We start from the raw sequence: 21,647 nt of genomic DNA, 5'->3' as shown, positions 1-21,647 counted from the left end.
CCAAGGAACATCCACCCAAAAACCACTCAGCACATTCCTATCACCACATCCACAGCTCCCCAGTGCCCGTCCCTGGTGTTCCCCTCAGCAATTCCAGCAGCTCCTCTGTGCCCATCCCTGATATTGCCCCAAGGAATTCCAGCAGCTCTCCCTGCTTTGCCCCCAAGGAATTCCAGCAGCTCCTCTGTGCCCATCTCTGCTGTGGGCATTTCTCTCCCATTTTTGGACAAAACAACACCATGGCACTGTGTTCCCACCCAAAATTCCCAATCCTTGGGGTCTGTGCTGCACCAAAGGTGGATGGAAACAGGCAGGAAGAATCCCTGTGCTCCTGGGGCTGGTTTTCCCTCTGAGCTGTGTGCTGGGCTAATGCAATAATGCCCCATCCCTGCCTCTGGATGCAGTCTGGAGCTCTCCCCCTGCTCCCCTGGTCCCTGATGAGATGTTCAGGGATCTGGCAATCTGGGAATTGCATTACACATCCCCCGGCTGCAGCAGCTCTGGAGGCTCCTGATTCGATTTGCTCATTGCTCACTCCAATTTCCTCTCTTCCCTGATGGATAAACCCATTAGTGGGGTGGGAGGGGATGAGATTCCTGCTTTTATGGATGGCCTGGCCATGCCTTGTCATCCAGGGAGGTGACAGTGAGGTGGCAGTGAGGTGGCAGTGAGGTCCCTTCATTTTGGAAGGGAGGAAAAGCTGTGTAGGGCTGTGAGCAAAGGGTTGGGAATTCTTTGGAGCAAGGACCTGCCCTGTCCTGGTGTCTCTGCTGGATTCAGGAGAGCCATGGGAACCCCAGGAAGGTGACAGCAAGGTGGCAGCAAGGTCCCTTCCCTTTGGGGTGGCAGATGCAGCCCCAGGGAGGTGACAGTGAGGTGGCAGCAAGGTGGCAGTGAGGTCCCTTGCCTTTGGGGTGGCAGATGCAGCTCCCCCACCCCTCCAGAGCCCTCTCCGGATCCTTTTAGGGACGAGGAGCTGCCTCACTCCTGGCATTCCCAGTGCCAACCCCGTCGCTGTCCCTGTCCCCAGGTGCCCGATGCCATCCTGAAGTGCCAGCGCGCCGGCATCACCGTCCGCATGGTGACAGGGGACAACATCAACACTGCCCGTGCCATCGCCACCAAGTGTGGCATCCTGCTGCCCGGGGAGGACTTCCTGTGCCTCGAGGGGAAGGAGTTCAACCGCCTGATCCGCAACGAGAAGGGAGAGGTGGGACAGCTGCAAAACCCCAAATCCTCAGGGGTTTCCTAAATCCTGAGGGGTTTCCTAAATCCTGAGGGATTTCCTAAATCCTGAGGGATTCCCTAAATCCTGAGGGGTTTTCCTAAATCCTGAGGGGTTTCCTAAATCCTGAGGGGTTTCCTAAATCCTGAGGGGTTTCCCTAAATCCTGAGGGGTTTCCTAAATCCTGAGGGATTTCCTGAATCCTGAGGGATTCCTAAATCCTGAGGGGTTTCCAAATCCTGAGGGGTTTTCTAAATCCTGAGGGGTTTTTCTAAATCCTGAGGGATTTCCTAAATCCTGAGGGGTTTCCCTAAATCCTGAGGGGTTTCCCTAAACCCTGAGGGGTTTCCTAAATTCTGAGGGGTTTTCTGAATCCTGAAGGGTTTCCTAAATCCTGAGGGGTTTCCCGAATCATACTGGGTTTTCTGAATCCTGACGGGTTTCCCAAATCCTGAGGGGTTTTCAGGATCTTGCTGGGTTTTCACAATCCTAATGTGTTTCCCAAATCTGGAGGGGTTCCCTAAATCCTTGTGGGTTTCCCAAATCCTGATGAGTTTTCTGAATCCTGATGGGTTTCCCAAATCCTGAGGGGTTCCCTAAATCCTGAGGGGTTTTCAGGATCTTGCTGGATTTTGCAGATCCTGCTAGATTTTCCAAATCCCAATGGGTTTCCCAAATCCCAATGGGTTTTCAGAATCTTGCTGGGTTTCCCTCATTCCCTTGCATCAGGAAGCTGCTGGGTTGCTCAGCAGTGTTTTGGGTAAAGCCTCTGCCCCATCCCAGCTGGGATTTGCTCTCTGGTGGGACAGAAGATTCCTGGGGTGGAATCATTTCCCTTTTCCTGGTCCTGTAGGTGGAGCAGGAGCAGCTGGACAAGATCTGGCCCAAGCTGCGGGTGCTGGCACGTTCCTCTCCCACAGACAAGCACACCCTGGTGAAAGGTGGGCACTGCCCCTCTCCAGGGGCTCCTCCCTGGAGTTTTCCAGCCTGATCCAGGCTGGGATCCTTCCCTTGGGGTTTAATTTCTCGTTTCCACCACAGGAATCATCGACAGCACCGTGGGTGACCAGAGGCAGGTGGTGGCTGTGACAGGGGACGGCACCAACGATGGCCCAGCCCTGAAGAAAGCAGATGTTGGGTTTGCCATGGTAGGACCAGCCTGGGGGTTTTCCTTTACTCCATGGGATTGCTTCCAGACCATGGGAACTCTGATCCAGATGTATGGGCTAAAAACCCAAAAAGGGATTTGATTAGGGTGTTGGGTTTGAGTTTGAGCTGTGTAGGGCTGTGAGAAAGGGGTTGGGAATTCCTTGGGCCTGCCCTGTCCTGGTGTCTCTGCTGGATCCAGGAGAGCCATGGGAGCCCCAGGATTTGGTTTTTCCTGCAGCTTTTCACCCCAATTCCAGGCACAGGGCTGGATCAGGCTTTGGGAATTGATTTATGGGGGAAAACTCTGGTTTGGTGCCTTTTTATCCTGTCTGAAAGAAGCAGGGAAATAAACCTGTTGTTTTTAACAGGTTCCCTGGGGATTAATTTCGGGACGTGAGCAGGAGCTGGGTGGGGAGAAAATGAGAGATTTTTGGGAAGTGTTTTTAGGAATGTGCTGAACATCCAAACACAATTCCAGAAGCAGGGAAGGCTGTTCCCCTAAACCCTAAACCCCATGTGCTGCAACAGGCAGAGATTTCCCCTTTGAGGAGGGATTGGGATCTGGGGAATCCGGGACTGGGCTCGTTTTGGGCGGGGCTCGGAATTCCTGTGTGGAATTCCTGCGGGGCGAGCGCCTCGCTGTGCCGGCTCCGGGAAACGCAGCCTGACCCACTGCCCTGGAGATCCTGACAGCGATTTTGGGGATTTTTGGGGATTTTGGAGAAGCTGTGGGGCTGCTCTCAGCCTGGGCGAGGGCAGAAACCTCCGGGCTTGAGCTCTCCCTCCCTTGGGCTCCAGCAGAGGTGCCCAGCCCGGGATGGAGCCAGTCCCTGGTGTGAGGAGGGAGCTGTTGCCCTGCTGTTTTCCAGCTGTTTCCTGCCTGTTTTCCAGCTGTTTTCCTGCCTGTTTTCCAGCTGTTTTCCTGTCTGTTTTCCAGCTGTTTCTCAGTCCATTTTCCAGCTGATTCCTGTCTGTTTTCCAGCCATTTTCCAGCTGATTGCTGGCATTTTCCTAGCTGTTTTCCAGCTTTTTTTTCCAGCTGTTTCCCAGCTGTTTCCTGTCTGTTTTCCAGTTATTTTCCTGTCTATTTTCCTGTCTGTTTTCTGGCTGTTTTCCTGTCTATTTTCCTGTCTGTTTTCCAGCTATTTCCCAGCTGTTTCCTGTCTGTTTCCTGTCAGTTTTCCATCTCTTACCTGGCTGTTTCCTGGCATTTTCCCAGCTGTTTTCCAGCTCTTTTCTGGCTATTTCCTCTTTATTTCCCAGCTGTTTCCCAGCTGTTTCCTGGTGTTTTCCCAGCTGTATCCCATCTTTTTTGCACTGTGGCCCTGTCTGGGAAAGCTGGGCAGCCTCAGAGCCTGTCCCTGACAGCTCTGGAGCTCTGGCCCTGCCAAGCAGGGATTGGCACCAGCTCCAGGGGCTTTTCCTGCTGGGCACATCCCTGGCACACAGCAGAGCCAGGCAGGGCCGTGCCTCACTCCTGGCTTTGTCCCCAAGGGCATCGCGGGCACGGACGTGGCCAAGGAGGCCTCGGACATCATCCTGACCGACGACAACTTCACCAGCATCGTCAAGGCCGTCATGTGGGGCCGCAACGTCTACGACAGCATCTCCAAGTTCCTGCAGTTCCAGCTCACCGTCAACGTGGTTGCCGTCATCGTGGCCTTCACTGGTGCCTGCATCACACAGGTGAGCTCAGCTGGGCGCGTGGGACATGGGGGATGTCACCTGGGTGGGTGTGAGACATGGTGGCATCATCGTGGCCTTCATTGGTCCCTGCATCATCCAGGTGAGCTCACCTGGGCAGGTCTTAAAGAAGAAATATCTTGGGATGTGTTTTAGGAAGCTGTTAAATATCCAAGAGTGATTTTGCAGAGGTTTTCAGGAGGGAAGTGAAACAAAGGAGGAACAAAGGTTTATTTTGGTGGTGCGACTGTTCTCCCCCTCAGGACTCCCCCCTGAAGGCCATGGAGAAAAGGAGAAATTTTTGGGAATGTTTGAGGAAGGCGTTAAATACCCTAGAGCAGTTCTGGAATTCTATTCGGGAGGAAAATGAAACACAGACGAAACAAAGGTTTATTTTGGTGGTGTGACTTTTCTCGCCCCCAGAACTCTCCCCTGAAGGCCATGGAGAAAAGGAGAAATATTTGGGAATGTTTTAGGAAGGTGTTGAGTACCCTAGAGTAATTTTGCAGAGGTTTTCAGGAGGAGAGCAGAACAAAGAAGGAACAAAGGTTTATTTTGGTGGCATGACACGTTCTCCCCCTCAGGACTCGCCCCTGAAGGCCGTGCAGATGCTGTGGGTGAACCTGATCATGGACACGTTTGCCTCGCTGGCGCTGGCCACGGAGCCGCCGTCGGAGTCGCTGCTGCTGCGCAAACCCTACGGGCGCAACAAGCCGCTCATCTCCCGCACCATGATGAAAAACATCCTGGGCCACGCCGTCTACCAGCTCACCATCATCTTCACCCTGCTCTTCGCAGGTCAGCTGCAGTGCCAGAGTGTCCTGGGAGGGAGGGGAGGGGAGAGGGGAGAGGGGAAGGGGGAATGGAAAGGGGAAAAAGGAAAGGGAAAAAAAGGAAAGGGAAAGGGGAGAAGGGAAGGGGGAAAGGGAAAAAGGAAAAGGACAGGGAAAAGAGGAGAAAGAAAGGAGAAAAGGAAAAAAGGAAAAGGAAAGGAAAAAGGAAAAAAAGGAAAAAGAAAATGGAAAGAGAAAAGGAAAAGAAAAGGGAAGAAAGGGAAAGGGGAAAAGGAAACGGTTTTTCTTTCTTTCTTGGTTTCTATTGTTTTTTTCTGTTGTTTTTTCTCCCTTGGTTTCTATTGTTTTTTCTTTCTTTCTTGGTTTCTATTGGTTTTTCTTTCCTTGTTTGTTTCTATTGGTTTTTCTTTCTTTCTTGGTTTCTGTTGATTGTTTCTAATGGTTTTTCTTTCTCTCTCGGTTTCTGTTTTGGGACATTTGGTCATTCTATGACAACAACTTTGGTAGAAAATTCATTCGGTGTAAACACAGATCCTCTTCTCAACCTTCTCTCTGTCTCTCAGAAATGCTGTAAAACCTCTCCCACATCTTCCCTTCCCCAAATCCTCTTTTTTTTCCTGCTCAGGGGAGAAGTTTTTCGACATCGACAGCGGCCGGAACGCGCCCCTGCACTCTCCCCCCACCGAGCACTACACCATCGTCTTCAACACCTTCGTGATGATGCAGCTCTTCAACGAGATCAACGCGCGCAAGATCCACGGCGAGAGGAACGTCTTTGAGGGCATCTACCGCAACCCCATCTTCTGCTCCGTGGTGCTGGGCACCTTCTTCGCCCAGGTGACCCCAGCCCGGGGGTTTTGCTTTGCTCCACTGGGATTCTGTGGCTTCCACTTTGTTCCATGGGTTATTCCACATGGGTTATTCCACTTTGCTCCATGGGTTATTCCACATGGATTATTCCATGGGTTCTACTTTGCTCCATGGGTTATTCCACATGGGTTATTCCATGGTTTATTCCATGGCTTCCACTTTGCTCCATGGGTTATTCTGCGTGGGTTATTCCATGGCTTCCACTTTGCTCCATGAGTTATTCCACATGGGTTATTCCATGGGTTATTCCATGGCTTCCACTTTGCTCCGTGGGTTATTCCACATGGGTTATTCCATGGGTTATCCCACTTTGCTCCGTGGGTTATTCCATGTGGGTTATTCCATGGGTTATTCCACTTTGCTCCATGGGTTATTCCACATGGGTTATTCCATGGGTTATTCCACTTTGCTCCATGGGTTATTCCACGTGGGTTATTCCATGGCTTCCTCTTTGCTCCGTGGGTTATTCCACATGGGTTATTCCACTTTGCTCCATGGGTTATTCCACATGGGTTATTCCATGGCTTCCACTTTGCTCCATGGTTTATTCCACTTTGCCCCATGGTTTATTCCACATGGGTTATTCCATGGTTTATTCCACTTTGCTCCATGGGTTATTCCACGTGGTTATTCCATGGCTTCCGCTTTGCTCCGTGGATTATTCCACTGGAATTGCTTCCAGACCATGGAAACTCTGATTTTGTCCAAATCTATGGGATGAATTAAAAACCCAAAATCCCAGCCTGGGTATGAGGTCCCTGCTTCCTTCTGGTGTCCCATAAAATTCCCAGCCTGGATGTGAGGTCCTTTCTTCTCTTGTTATCCCAGAAGAGAGGGAAAGGTGTGGCCCAAGGGGACCTTTCCATGCCCAGGTGTGACTCTTGTCTCCTGTGCTGCAGATCATCATCGTGGAGTTTGGTGGGAAGCCCTTCAGCTGCTCTGGGCTCACCCTGACCCAGTGGTTCTGGTGCGTTTTCATTGGAGTGGGAGAGCTCCTGTGGGGCCAGGTAAGGGCCAGCCCCAAAATCCTGCCCCATCCTTCCCTCCCTGCCATGTTCTCCCTGGTTTTTCTCCAGGGCAGCTCTTTAGGAAGGTGTTTAGGAAGGGGCTGATGCCCCTCCCCAGCCCAGCAGCAGGAGAGGGACACACCCAGAGTGACAGGGACATTCCTGGTGTCCCCTGGGGCTGGTGGCACTGGAGCTGAGGCCTTGAGAAGGCTGAGCTAGAACAGGGACTGGACCGAGCTAAAGAATAAAGCAGGGATTTATTCAAAGGATCTCCTCAGTGGATCCACCTTGGGCAGCACAAGAGCCCAGCCAGGGCTGCACTCAGGATGAACCAAAATGGTCACAAAATGAACCCAAGATGAACCCAAAATGGTCACAAAATGGACAAGGAAAAGGAAAGAGAAAAGGAAAAGGAAAGGGGAAAAGGAAAGGGAACAAAAGGAGTTTAGTGGAAAGTCCTTCAGCTGCTTCCTCTCACTTTTATAAGTGAGGTGTCTCATTTTTATAAGTTCTGCTCCATTTGCATATTGGAGTTAATTGTCCAATTATAGCTTCAGGTTATGAAGTCCCATTCTTCTTGTTTTTGTCTCTTCAGTCTATGTTGTTAATGCTTTTGGGCCTGAGATTTGGATAATTTGAAATTTAGATCATACAGAGCCTGAAATTTTGATAATTTAAAATTAGGATCATAGAGAGGGCCTCAGATTTGGATCATTTAAAATTTGAATCATAGAGAAGGAATTGTTTTATCTCCCTGCTCTGTGATCAGAGCTCACCAACCCTTACTACAAAGCTCAGACCCACACACGAAAGCAGCTCAGAATCTAAAAAATATAAAAGCTAAACCCTGAGGCATCCCCAGGACCTCAGGCTAAGTCCCTGCTGTGTCCCTGCCTGTCCCCAGCTGATCTGCACCGTGCCCACGAGCCACCTGAAGTTCCTGAAGGAGGCTGGGCACGGCATCACCAAGGAGGAGATCCCCGAGGAGGAGCTGCCCGAGGACGTGGACGAGATCGACCACGCGGAGATGGAGCTGCGGCGGGGGCAGATCCTGTGGTTCCGGGGCCTCAACAGGATCCAGACCCAGGTACTGGGGGGCAGCAGGGCTGGGGGGGCTCTGCCTGCTGTGTCTGCTCCTCTCTCTCTCCCCATGCAGGGGTTGTGTCTGCACAGAGGTGACAGATGGTGCTTGCAGGATGCCATCGCCTCCCGGGCCAGGTTCTACCTGTGCCTTTGCAGGGAGCCAGGATAACCTGGGTTTTGGGACGGCTGGGGCCAGGATAACCTGGGACCAGGATAACCTGGGTTTTGGGACAGCTGGGGGTGGTGGGAGGCTGTTCTGCTGCAGGCACTGTGCTGCTGGTCAGCAGGAGGCTGGACGTGCCACTGATGGTCACCTCTGCGGCTCAGGAGGCTGTGAGGGGTGCACGGAGCCCCCCAGGCTCTGCCCTGCTCTTGCTGGCTGCTGGGAGGCTGTTCCCAGTGGGAATGTGCTGCTCCCTGGTGTGGCTCCTTGTGCCACCCCTCTGTGCCACCTCCCCGTGCTGCACACCCAGAGCTCAGCCCCGTGGCACACAACAGGAGAAAATCCCTCAGTCTTCTTTTTACATCTCTTGACTTTTTTCCCCTGATTTTTTTCCTTTTTTTCCACCAAGCAGGGAGAGCTCTGTGCCCCTCATTTCCCTGGAGGCCAGGGCAGAGCTGTCCCATGGAGGGAATCCTGGTGTCCTTGGGCAAGCAGAGCTGCTGGGTCACCTCTGTCCCTCCTCTGTGACCAGCCAACGGGGACAGGGGCTGGAGCAGAGTTAACTTCCCTTCTCTGAGCTGTCACCTCCACAGTGTCACCTCGATGGCCTCAAGGTGAAGCTCAGCCTTGGTGCCTGGCTGGCTGTGAGCCCTGAGGGGCAGCTGGGCTCTGTGTGGGGGTAACCAGAGCTTCTCTGACACGAGGAACGTGCTGGGAGCATCCAGGCTCTCCTGGCAGTGGTGCAGATGTGCTGGAAATCCGGGAGCTCTGCAGGGCTGCAGTGCCAGAGGTGCCCCTGGGCTGAGCCTGGAGCTTCCCGGGTGTTTCCCTGTGCTGGAGCTGGGATGAGCTCCTGCCATGTGAGAAATGGGTGCTGGCACGTCCTGGAGCGTCTGTGGGGTCCAACCTGGCATTGGGGGGCTCCTGTCCCCATTTGGGGTGTGTGAAAAGGACACAGGTGAGAAGAAGGATATCAGAGTGGGGCAGGAGTGAAGTTGTGTGTGAAACACCTGTGAAACACCTGCTCAGCCAGAGCCGGGGCTGGAGGAGGTGCCCAGAAGGTGCCACAGGGTTGGCATCACCCAGCCACAAAGTGCCCAGGAAGCTGCTCTGTTCTTCAAGCCTTGTGACACATCCACAGGACAACCACGGCCCCACCATCCCCAGCAGCCCTGAGGCCTGGGAGAGGGGCTGGGACATCTCCTGCTGCCACAGGGGCTGTGGGGAGCCCTTGGAGTGTCCCCAAAGTGCCCCACAGGGCTGAGGCACCAGGAGCCCTTCCCACTCGCACTCTGCCCACTCTCTCTGTCTCTCTCTGCTCCTCCTGCAGATTTTTGGATACCCCCAGGTGTCTCCTCTGCCACTGCCTCCCACCTCAGGGGGGATTGACCCTGCTGCTCTGGGAAGGGCAGAGCTGGACTCTCTCTCTGCTCCAACAGCAAAACCCCACGTGGGTTTTGGGGAATGCGGGGTGGGCTCTTTCCTCCTTCCTCCTCCTCTTCCTCGCCTCTCCATCCTCCTCTTTCCTTGCTGTCTGTGTGTCTGCCCGCCCTCCCCTGTCCCCTGGCCCTGTCCCTGTCCCTGTCCCTGGCCGGGTGTCGCTATCTCACTCTCTGGTTCTTTGCAGATGGACGTAGTTTACACATTCCAGACCGGCGCCTCCTCTTTGCAGGGAGCCCTCAGGAGACAGCCTTCCATCGTGAGCCAGCACCACGATGTAAAAAATGTTTCTAGCCCAACCCATGTAGCTCTTTCCTCCGTCAATTCCACTCCCACCACTTCTGCTGTTGCTGCTGCTGCATCTCCTCCTGCGGGCAGTGAGTGATGGTCTATTACAATGCATGATTTAATGAGCACAGAGAGCACCTGCACCCCCCTAACCCCGCCTGCTCTCTCTCCCTCTCAGCCTTGACTCGCACACTCAGTCCCAAACCTGAAGGATGGGGCGGGAAACCCTTCAAAACCCCAATTTTTAACAAAATTATGAACCTTTCTGGTCCTTTCCCCCCCAGTTCCTTGTTGCTTTGTCCAGTTTTACCTCTTCTCCTCCTCTGCAGGGCTGGTGTTTGTGTCCACCCTCCTCAGGGTGAGCCAAAATTGCAGTTCTTGCTCAAAACCCCCCCCAAGTTCACGAGCATTGCTGGGAGGAGGGCAAGGCTGAGCCCAAATCCTGCTGGTTCTTCCCTCTGCCCAGCCCTGGGACAGCCCAAGGATGGGCAGAGGAATTGCTTGAAATCTCTTCTGGAGGCAGAGTGGCCGCTGGGACTGTCCCCAAGGCTGGCTGAGCCACAGCAAGGAGGGACAAACAGGATTTGCTCCTGCCTGTGGCTCAGCTGGTGACACCTCGGGGCTGCTGTCCCCCCTCTCTGTCCCCACCTGGGGACTTGCATGGCCTGGGGACATCCCTGTGCTGCCCTGGGCAGCCAGAGGATCCTCAGTGCCCACCTTGCTCTGCACACTCTGGATCCCCAGGGTGTGCAGACACTGCTCTGCATGGAAATGGGCATGAAAAACAATTCCTGCTGGATGCCAGTGGGAATTCTGGATCCTGGATCTCACACTGGGTCTCCAGACCCTAAAAAAGGCATGGAACACAATTCCTGCTGGATCCCAGTGGGAATTCTGGATCATGGATCTCACACTGGGTCTCCAGACCCTAAAAAAGGCATGGAACACAATTCCTGCTGGATCCCAGTGGGAATTCTGGATCATGGATCTCACACTGGGTCTCCAGACCCTAAAAAAGGCATGGAACACAATTCCTGCTGGATCCCAGTGGGAATTCTGGATCATGGATCTGGCACTGGGTCTCCAGACCCTAAAAAAAGCATGGAACACAATTCCTGCAGGATCCCAGTGGGAATTCTGGGTCCTGGTTCTGGCACTGGGTCTCCAGACCCTAAAAAAGGCCCTGTCTGTGTTCATCACAGGCTGCTCTGCACATGCTGGATCCCAGGGTGTGCAGACACACAACTGTGCATGGAAATGGGCATGGAAAACAATTCCTGCTGGATCCCAGTGAGAATTCTGAGTTCTGGATCTGGCACTGGGTTTTCAGACCCCCAAAAAAGGTCCTGTCTGGTGCAGGGCTCTCTCTCTGTTCATCACAGGCTGCTCTGCACATTCTGGATCCCAGGGTGTGCAGACACACAACTGTGCATGGAAATGGGCATGGAAAACAATTCCTGCAGTATCCCAGTGGGAATTCTGGGTCCTGGATCTGACACTGGGTCTCCACACCCTAAAAAAAGCATGGAACACAATTCCTGCTGGATCCCAGTGGGAATTCTTGGTCCTGGTTCTGGCACTGGGTCTCCAGACCCTAAAAAAGGCCCTGTCTGTGTTCATCACAGGCTGCTGTACACATGCTGGATCCCAGGGTGTGCAGACACACAACTGGACATGGAAATGGGCATGGAAAACAATTCCTGCAGTATCCCAGTGGGAATTCTGGGTCCTGGATCTGACACTGGGTTTTCAGACCCCAAAAAAGGTCCTGTCTGGTGCAGGGCTCTCTCTCTGTTCATCACAGGCTGCTCTGCACATGCTGGATCCCAGGGTGTACAGACACACAACTGTGCATGGAAATGGGCATGGAAAACAATTCCTGCTGGATCCCAGTGAGAATTTTGGGTCCTGGATCTGACACTGGGTCTCCAGGCCCTAAAAAAAGCATGGAACACAATTCCTGCAGGATCCCAGTGGGAATTCTGGGTCCTGGTTCTGGCACTGGGTCTCCAGACCCTAAAAAAGGCCCTGTCTGTGTTCATCACAGGCTGCTCTGCACATGCTGGATCCCAGGGTGTGCAGACACACAACTGTGCATGGAAATGGGCACGGAAAACAATTCCTGCTGGATCCCAATGGGAATTCTGGGTCCTGGATCTGGCACTGGGTCTCCAGACCCTAAAAAAGGCCCTGTCTGGTGCAGGGCTCTCTCTTTGTTATCGTGGGCTGCTCTGCACATGCTGGATCCCAGGGTGTGCAGACACACAGCTGTACATGGAAATGGGCACGGAGACCACAAATCAATGGGAATTCTGGATCCTGGCTTTCCAGCCCCCCATAGAAGGCCCTGTGTGATGTAGAACCCTCTGTGTGTGGGGTGTTGGGGCTGGTGAGCACGTGGCCGTGGTTCTGTCTGCAGGCTGGGAGCAGGGAGTGTGGCTCTGCTGGATAATTGGCTTTTTTATTGCACACTCACTTATCCCCGTTCTCCTCTGATTAGAGAAATACCCTCGGTGACTTTCTGGAGAGCTTTCAGGCTCTGCTGTTTATGCACTGTGGGGGAGGAGAGAGAATTTGGGATAATTTTGTTTTCTCTCTGTTTAGCTGACTCTGAGGCTGGCAGCTGATTGGGTTTAACCCCAGCGATGCTGGAGCAGCACAGCTGCCTCCTTCTCCCGCCTGCATCTGGGAAAACCTCCAGGATTTTCTGATGGAATAAAATCTGCTTAGAGGGGCTCAGAGCAGGGGTGGGGAGGAGACCAAAATGCAGCTTTTTTGCAGTCTGTGGATTCATATTTCCCCCCCGTTTTGCAGTGAGGGAATAGAAAACTTGGATAGCTCGTGCAAACTTCCCCAGGAGCTAACCCAGGTCTCCAAATCTCCTGCTCGTTTCTTGCCTGGATTTCTCTTGTTTCCCTCTGTTGCTTCCCTCTCTCCCAAAGCTCCTCTTCCCTCCACGCAGATCTGTGGTGTCTCTTCTCCCGTGGATGAGTTTTTCCAGGGTTGGATTTGCTGTGTGTGGAGCTCTCAGGAATCCACGGGCAGGTTTTGGCAGAGCCCAGCTGCTCCTGCTGGGAATTCTGCCCTGGACTGAGGGGCTGGGCAGAGCCAGGGCACGGGATGGCATTGCCAAGGAGCTCTCACCCAGCACGTGGAGGTTTCACGTTTCGCAGGAATCGATCCCAAGCCTGGAGGTTGCATTTGAAGCTTCCAGGTGGAGAGGAGGCGGGAGGAGCCGGCCGTGGGAGGGAGGGAGGGAGGGAAGGAGGGAGGGGAGGCTCCAGGCTGGAATTCAGCTCTGCTGGGCTCCCTGCCTCATTCAGAACACATTTCCTCCCTGTTCCCTTCCTTTGAGAGGGAACAGCTGAATTCATCTCGCAGCAGGTGATGGAGAAGGGAGGAAAGGCTGAGGGAAACTGCAGCAGGAGCTGCTTGAGGGGGCTGAGCAGGAGACTGAGCACAGAATCCCTGGAATTGCTCCAGGGAGCTTTTCCTGCTGCTCCTGGCAGTGCTGGACAAATCTCCAGGGCTCTGGAGGTGATTCCTTGGGAGAGATCTCACGTGAGAGGGGGAGGCTTCTGTGGAGCTGCTCCTAAATCTGAATTGTAGATGCCACCACCTTGTGGCTGTGACAGTCCCTGGGCTGTCCTTGGCCACCACCTTGTGGCTGTGACAGTCCCTGGGCTGTCCTTGGCCATCTCCTCATGGCTGTGACAGTCCCTGGGCTGTCCTTGGCCACCACCTTGTGGCTCTGACAGTCCCTGGGCTGTCCTTGGCCATCTCCTCATGGCTGTGACAGTCCCTGGCTCTCCTTGGCTATCTCCTCGTGGCTGTGACAGTCCCTGGGCTGTCCTTGGCCATCTCCTCATGGCTGTGACAGTCCCTGGCTCTCCTTGGCTATCTCCTCGTGGCTGTGACAGTCCCTGGCTCTCCTTGGCTTGGTGGGATCGTTCTCCTTGGTTCAGTTGGTGTTTTAGGGCTCAGGATTTGCCGATCTCAAGTCGTGGCTGATGTGACAGATGAGGTGGCCCCGGTAGTGTCCCTTGTCCTGTGCGTTTACCTGAATTGATCCAAGGTCATCAGTGCACAAATCCAGCTCGGAATTGGTTCCCAGCTCCCTCAAATTCCCATTTTTCCAGGCCAGTGGTGCTCCAGGCTCATGCAAAGCTCCTTCCGTGGGGCCAAAGAGTGAAATTGCTCCAGGGAGCCTTCCCTGCTGCTCCCAGGGGTCTGGGACAGGAGATCTGCTCCCACACGAGCTCTGCTCCACAGAGCTGAGGCTTCTGTTGCTTCCCTGGAACCCCAGCAGGGCTGGGAGTGACACTTGTGACACTTGTCACCCCCCTGAGCCCAAACCTGTGAGCTGGAAGGGTTTGGGGCTGGAATTCCAGAGGATCTGGAGGGAATCCACTGTCCAGGTGTGTTCCCAGAGCTCTCCCTCCCAGTGCAGGGGAGGTGGCAGAGCCATATCCTGGTGCTCTGATTTCCTCCTTGAGCCTGGATTTCAGTGGAGCTTTCCCAGGAATGTGAAGGAATTCCTTCAGCATATCCAACAGAGTCTGAATTGGTCTCCAGCTCCATCAAACTCCCATTTTTAACTGGGAAAACCACTGGGTGTCCTGCAGGTTCAGGGAAAGCTCCAGAGAGCCCTGGACCTTCACCTGGCTCCTCACAGCACCCACCTGGATCTGCTCCCAGGAGCTCCAGAAGAGCTGGAGACACCTTTGGGAGCCCCATTCCCCTGCAGAGCTGTAGGAAGGACCCTCCCACAGTAGAGTTTCCCCTGCTCTTTGCCTAACCCACCTCCTTTGGAGCCGTAGTTCCCCCACCTCGTCCGTCCCTTGTCCTCGTGTCCGTCCGTCCGTCCACCGCGGGGCGCGCGCACCCCCCACACCAATTAATGACTAATTAACGCCTCGTGGCTTCCATCCATCCGGACTGGTGATGTTGGGGGGGGAGGTTTGGAGTCGTCCTTTGTCTTTTCTTGCAGCTTCTGAGGCTGGTGGCTCCCCAGCACCCCCGTAGTGCCTGACTGCCCCCAGTTCACCGTAGATGTCTCATTTTTGACCGAGCTGTCTGTTCAGTGGTGATCTTGTCGCTGTGGTCGTGCCGTTGTTTTCTTTTTTTGTTGTTTGGTGGTCGTCTCTCATCATTTATTTCACTTTCTCCCTCCAGCCCTGCCCTCTGGCAGCACCACTGACCCTCTGTTTTTTTCTCCCCACGCCCGCCCAGATCAAAGTGGTGAATGCGTTCCGTAGCTCGCTCTACGAAGGCCTCGAGAAACCCGAATCCAGAAGCTCCATCCATAACTTCATGACTCACCCAGAGTTCATCCTGGAGGAAGACGAGCCTCGGACACCATTCCTTGACGGCGCCGAAGACGAGCCCGAGCCTGAGGGACTCCAAAAGCGAGGTGGGGGCAGCCTGGGGGGCTCCACGGCCCTCAACAGGAACAACAACGCCGTGGACAGCGAGTTCAGCTTCCCCGAGCCCGGGAGCCCCTTCCACAGCCTGGAGACCTCAGTTTGACCTTAGAACTTGGAGTTTCCCCCTCCTCCTCCTCTTCTTCCTCGTCCTCATCCATCTGGGGCCCTGTGTGATCCCAGCACCAGTAACTGATCACACTGCTGCGGTCAAACTGCTCATGCCTGTATCATCATTGAGGGGTTTTTTGGGGGTGGGGTTGGGGGTTTAATGTGTTTTTTTTCTCTTTTTTTTTTGGTTCATTTTGTTGGGTTTTTTTACCGTTATTTAGCAGTGGGAACCAGAGTACCACCAAGCTGGGTGTTGGGAGAGAGGTTAAGCCAAAAAAAGAAACCAAAACCAAACCAATTGTGCATCTCCATCCCCGATTTTCCGTGGTACTCACCCAGGGGAAGCTGCCAGGTTCTTTCCTCTCCAAGAGTTGGGTTTTTCACTTGGGGTTTTCACTTTGGAGAAATGCATGTTCCAAGGAAATTCAAATTGTTGTAGTCTTACACTCCCTCAGCCCCGAGGCTGGGGGTGCACTTGTGACTTGATTTTATTTTTCTTGTGTTTTTAGGGTTTTTTTCACATGTGGTTTTTAGGGGTTTTTTCCTTCTAATGTTGGGGTTTGCTCTTTGCTTGTGGGATTTCCCCCCTACCCAATGGGAAGTGGGGAGGGGGAGTCACTGCTCCAGTGCAGAAATTAAGGAATAAACTAAAAAATCCCAGCCAGGGGAAGGTGTTTACTGCAAGGTTCAGAGATCCAGGGATGCCCACCAGTCTTCCACCTTTGAAAAATGGTACCTGGGCTTCTTCCAGCTCCCCCTCTGTGTGTGCCCACACGTTTTCCTCTCTCTGTTTCCAAACTGGGAGATGAGAAATGAAGGGATAAATTCTGATTTTCCTGCAAAGGTGGAGGTGAAACTGCCAGGGTAAAGGTGGGGAGAACCCCCAGGCTGTGAGGGATGCAGCTTCTTCCTGAGGAATTCTCTTCTCCTCCTCTAGGAGAGGCCTCTCTGCTGCTGGGGGAAAACTCCTGGAGGATTTTTGCAGCTCTCCAGCTCCTGCCCTCCAGAACAGAGGGATTTTTGCCTTTTTCTGTGTTTTTGGGGTCCCCTCAGCCTCACAGGGATCTGGGAGGAGGCTCCAGCCATGCCCAAAAGCCATGGGAGGATGAGTGGGGATCTCCTGAATGCTGGGAAGGATCACCCCAGCTGTCTCCTGGCCCAGTGGAAGGCAGGGATGCCCCTGGATGATCCCAGATTTTCCTGGAGTTTGGTTTGGATGCCTGCAGGTCTCCCTGAGGAGGAGCTGCTGGAGGCTTGGCCTCACTTGGCTGCTTCTTTTGGAGCCCTTGAGCCCTTCCTCACCTCCAGCCCTGGGGACAACCCCGTGAGAGTCCCTGTCCTTGGAATGGGCTCTGGATTGTCCCTCTGGCCATCCCTGGAGCTTGGGGGAAGCTCTGCCACCTCTCTGCTCTCCTCCATCTCCTTCCCTTGAGCCCTTCCTCACCTCCACCCCTGGAATAACCCAGTGAGAGTCCCTTGAAGGTGGCTCTGGATTGTCCCTCTGGACATCCCAGAGCTGGAGGCAGGACTTGGGCTTCTCCTCCACTTGGAGGAAGCTCTGCCACCTCCCTGCTCTTCTCCATCCCCTTTCTTTGAGCTCTGTCTCACCTCCAGCCCTGGGGACAACCCAGTGAGGGTCCCTTTGCTTGGAACTGGCTCTGGATTGTCCCTCTGGACATCCCAGAGCTGGAAGCAGGGCTGGGGTTCCTCTTCCTCCTGGAAGCCTCCTCCATCCCCTCCCTTTGAGCCCTCAACACCTGCAGCCCTGGGAACAGCCCAGTGAGGGTCCATTTCCTTGGAACTGGCTCTGGATTGTCCCTCTGGACATCCCAGAGCTGGAAGCAGGGCTTGGGTTTCTCCTCTTCCTGGGAGCCACCTCCCTCCATCTCCCCGAGCTCTCCCTCACCTCCAGCCCTGAGAACAACCCAACAAGAGTCTCCCTTTCCTTGGAATTGGCCCTGGATTGTCCCTCCCTCCATGCCTGGCTTCTCCTCCCCTTGGGAACCTCCCTGCTCTCCTCCATCCCCTCTGGCTGAAGGAAGCAGACCAAACAAGCTGGAAACGAGGCGATTCCCACCCCTGGCTTCCAAACCCTGAGGGTTTTCTTGTTGGTTTTTTTTTTTTTTTGGGAAAGGCTGGTTCTGGCCGGGTTCTCCTCCCCTGCCCCACCAGGAACGCACAGCGGAATCTCCCGTGCCTTGTCCGAGCACTGCCTGCAGCACCTCCTGCCACGCCAGGCCCAGATCTTTGCCAAGATTTAAGTGTTCCTTAAACCACAAACACAAACCAAGTGTCTCTGTGTCCTTCCCTGGGCTGGGAGCAGCAGGAGGAGGGAAGGATGAGCTCCTTTTTCCTGCTGAGGAAAGGTCTTTATCTCAAAAATCCCAAATATCCTGAATATCCCACCCTGGTGCTGGCGAGCTGGGCTTTGTTCACTGCCAACAGCAAGAAGAAATTGCCACCACTGCCCGTCCCCAGTGCAAATTCAGTGTCCACCCCATGCCTGGCTCCTCCTTGCCTCCCTCCCCACAAAAAAATAACCCAGGGGAGTGAGGGGATGTTGGGTTAAAACACACAAAAAAAAAAAAATCCCCAAACGAGGGGTGGTTGTGGGGTTTTGGTTCTGTGCTAAAGGTGACGTTGCTTAAAAAAAAAAACCTAAAAAAAATTTCACTTTTTCTATTTTAAATACTTACAAAAAAAAAAAAAAAAAAAAAAAAGAGAAGATATGGTGTTCTTACAAGCTTACATAAATATTTATTAAATACTTTTTGGGGGGATGCACCAATTTTTTTTTTTTTCATTTTGATATTTTTTTTTTAATACCTCAGACCTGTTGAAAAAAAGAAATAAAAAAAAAAAAAAAAGGACTCAAACCAACAACAACTTCAAGCCAATTTTGGAGGCTCTCAAAGTCACTCCCAGAAATCTGTGACTGGCAGGGTTTGCCACAAAGGGTCTGGTTGTTCCTTTAGTTTGTTTTTCCTCTATTTTTGTCGTTCTAGTTTCCATTTTAGGAGTTGGGGGGGGGGGAGGGAGAAATAATGCTATATAAATATTATGCAAAAAAAAGAAAAAAAAAGGAAAAAAAAAGAAAAAAAAATCTAGTTTTCTTTAGCTCAGAAACTGATATTTTTACGTCAGCCATATGTATTTTGTTTAAAGAAAATAAAGAAAATAAAGAGATCTCGAGTCCCCGCCGCTGCTTGAGGGCAGTTGCAAGGGACACTTTAATTAATTCCGTGGATTAATTAATTCAGCCATCGGATGCCAGTCAGCTTCCTTTTCTCTGAGCAGCCATCTTTCTACTAGCCGTGAGTTGGATGACACAAATGGGGTTTTTTTATATATATAAATATCTATAAATTATGTTGGTGTATGGCTGGTTGCTTCAAGTATAAATGTTTCTTGTGCAGATTTCCTGTAAAGTTTTGTTTTTTTGGGTTAAGTTTCAGTGATATCCTGGCAGCAGCTGACTCTTGGCTTAAGTTATTGAGGACATTACACAAAAAAAAAAAAAAAAGAAAAAGATTTGGGGGAGATTGGTGCTCCAAAAACAAAGGCATGGTCAGCGGCACGGACTTTTGGGGACTTTCTGCAACATGCCTTGACTAGGGGGAGATATAAATATCCATATAAATATATATTATTATGAATAATTTCTGGGGTTTTTTGCTTTGTTTGAACTGCCACGAGTGCGCGCGGAGCAGGGGAGGGCCGGCAGGAAGCAAAGCCACCCCCTCCCTCCTCCTTGTGATCAACTTGCCTTGGAATGCTTTGTTATTAAAACACTCTGAACATCCTTCTGCATCCAGTTCTTGATCCCAGCAGGGCGGATTTGCGGATTTTCCGTGGATTTTCCGTGGAATTGGCGGATTGGTACCAAAGACACCGCGGCCTGTGTGCGGCTCGCTGGCCAGGCAGCTCTTGAGGTTTTCTCCTGCTGAGGTTTTTTTATGATTTGCACAGGGAGAAGGGTGTGGGGAGGGGGTTTAATTTCTTTTATTTCTTTCTTTTTTTTTTTATTTTTTCCCAAAGGTTTTCCGTGCAATAAAGTGAAATTTTCCAAGCGATCTCAAGAAGGAAATAAACTAAACCGCGTTTGAGCATGGGCGCCATTTTCCCCCTCACGCCTGGGCCTGGAGGCCTCAGCTCCTCTCTGAGGGGAAAAAAACCTAAACTGGGAAAAAATCCCATCCCAAATGCCCAAAGGGCATCTCCAGGTGCCACTGCCAGCTCCTGGCACCTCTGGCACCACCTGAGAAGGTTTTTGTCCCTCTGTGGGCACACCTGGGTCTGCATGGCTTCTGCTCCATCGCCAACCCCCTGAGCCCAAAACGCCACCTGCACCCCCAAATCTCCCCTGGGGCCCTTGCTCCTTTTCCTTCTCCTTTTCCTGCTCTTTTTCCATCCAAACAAGATTTGTTTCCCCCCCAAACGGGGATTTTGCCATTTTTTCCTCTCCAGCATCCCTCCCTCACCCCAACTCTGCTCTCCCCAAACTCCCCAATTTTCATCCAGCAAAACCCATGGTTAAAACTGCCTTTAGTTTATTTCCTCCCCTTCAATAAATATATATATATATACAGTCTGAACTCAACATTTATGTGTGTGTATATATATTTATCCAATGCTCTCACAAAACAAAAAAAAACTTTCTTTTGAAGAGGGCACGTGGAACCGAGTTTTTCTTTTTTTTTTTTTTTTTCCAGTAACTCAGTATAATAAGCACTGGTATTTTTGTATAAAAAAACAGGAGAGAGAAAAAAGAAAAAAAAAACCAAAATACAAAACAAAAGACTGAATATTATGTGGTATGCATGACATTAAAAAACAAAACAATGGTGGTTTCAAAGCAATATGTACCCTGGTGTGTTTGCCATATCCTAGAGTCCAGCTTAAAGTGCACCTGATCTGTATTGCATTTTGATATTAATCTCTATGTACAATGTTTTGCATGTAATTTATATGGATCTTGGGAGAAAAAGAAAACAAAAAGAATCTGAATGATTTGTCCGTTGGCTTCCTCTGAGAAAACAAACTCCAAGCAGAGCTAAAAGTCCAAAATGGAAGCAGCAGAGTGCTTGAGGGGTGGGAAAATGGGTGCAGTAAGAAAAAAGAAATGAAGAGGGAGAAGGGGAATGGTTTGGAATCAATAAAGCTTTTGGCTGTTGAGCAGAAATTGCATCCAGAGAATAAAATGTGTAACTGTGCCGTGCTCTGTGTGTCCGGCAGCTCGGGGGATCTGTCTGTCCCAAACTTTCCTCAGGAATAGCTCCAGTGGGGTGGAAATGGATGGGGATCCAACCCAAAATCCCCTCAGTGTGGGATTTCTGTTATTTCATTGATTATTCTTCCACAATCTACAAGAAAAGTGTCCAAATTGGTGCCAAATGCTACCCAAATGGTGCTGCTGGGCTGTGAGGGGCTGCCCTGGCTAAATAATCGGTATAGACCAATGTGTGGCATTCAGAGACACATAATTCTCTCTCCCAGGATTTTTCCTGGGGAAAAGGCAGTGAAAAGATTTTGGCTTTTATTACATGCACAGAATAAAATGTGTAACAGTGCCGTGCTCCGTGTGTCCGGCAGCTCGGGGGGGTCTGTCTGTCCCAAACCCTGCCCAGGAATTCACATCCCTGAGGGGGCGTGAGGGAGGGGATGGCACCTGGGACTGGGGACCATTTTTGGGGCATCGGGGGTAATTTCCTAATGGAAAGGGCGGCCAGGATTTGGAAGTGGCTGCCCAGGGAGGTTTGGAGTCCCCCTCAGCCCTGGAGGTGACAAGGAAGGATTGGACGTGGCACTGAGGGCGCTGGAAAGTTGGATGATCTGGGAGGGATTCTCCAAGCTAAATTTTGCGAGCAGAGGGTAGGATGGAGAAACACGGCCATGTTCGCTACACAGGGAAAAGATGTGTCCCCTTTTTGAGGCTTTTTGAAATGCGGGGAAGCAAAAAAACCACAACAAAATCCACCCCCGCTCCGCCTCAGGCGCCCGCCCACCCTCTCCCTTCCCGTCGGGCGGGTGAAGCCACTTCCGGCCGCCATCTTGGCAGCAGGCGCCATCTTTCAGCCGGGCGCCGGGACACGGCGGCGGCGGCCCCGGCAGGATGGAGAAACACCACCCTGTTCGTTTCACGGGAAAAAGCTTTGTCCTTTTTGAGGCTTTTCGAAACGCGGAGAAGCAAAACAAAAAGCAAAATCCACCCCCGTTTCCCCTCAGACACCTCTCTTCCTGTCGGGCGGGTGAAGCCATTTCCGGCCGCTGTCTTGGCAGCGGGCGCGCTGAGGCTGCGCGGGCACCGGGCGCCATCTTTCAGCCGGGCACGGGGACACGGCGGCTGTGACGATGGATCGCGGCAGGATAGAGAAACATGGCCCTGTTTACTTCATAAAAATCTTTATTCTA

The 21,647-nt window shown here is 52.3% G+C and overlaps 1 protein-coding gene across 3 annotated transcripts in view; it reads left to right on the top strand.

Annotated features, from left to right (window-relative positions):
• Positions 1–15,900, top strand: part of ATP2B4 (ATPase plasma membrane Ca2+ transporting 4) — a 62,562-nt gene extending 46,662 nt beyond the window's left edge. For 2 of the 3 annotated variants that reach the window (XM_058039904.1, XM_058039905.1), the window contains exons 14-23: positions 1,031–1,210; positions 2,079–2,166; positions 2,267–2,373; positions 3,869–4,060; positions 4,642–4,855; positions 5,477–5,688; positions 6,621–6,728; positions 7,633–7,815; positions 9,602–9,791; positions 14,935–15,047. In XM_058039904.1, coding sequence (XP_057895887.1) covers positions 1,031–1,210; positions 2,079–2,166; positions 2,267–2,373; positions 3,869–4,060; positions 4,642–4,855; positions 5,477–5,688; positions 6,621–6,728; positions 7,633–7,815; positions 9,602–9,791; positions 14,935–14,960 — 1,500 coding nt within the window. In that variant the 3' untranslated portion in view covers positions 14,961–15,047. Of the gene's footprint in view, positions 1–1,030; positions 1,211–2,078; positions 2,167–2,266; positions 2,374–3,868; positions 4,061–4,641; positions 4,856–5,476; positions 5,689–6,620; positions 6,729–7,632; positions 7,816–9,601; positions 9,792–14,934 lie in introns of all 3 variants that reach the window. The other variant, XM_058039906.1, reaches the window with a different exon arrangement.
• Positions 15,901–21,647: the final 5,747 nt, after the last annotated feature.

Source organism: Melospiza georgiana, chromosome 23 (assembly GCF_028018845.1).
Source record: "Melospiza georgiana isolate bMelGeo1 chromosome 23, bMelGeo1.pri, whole genome shotgun sequence".
Taxonomy (NCBI): domain Eukaryota; kingdom Metazoa; phylum Chordata; class Aves; order Passeriformes; family Passerellidae; genus Melospiza; species Melospiza georgiana.
Note: the sequence above shows the minus strand (reverse complement) of the source record. Positions and strands in the feature narration are given on the sequence as shown.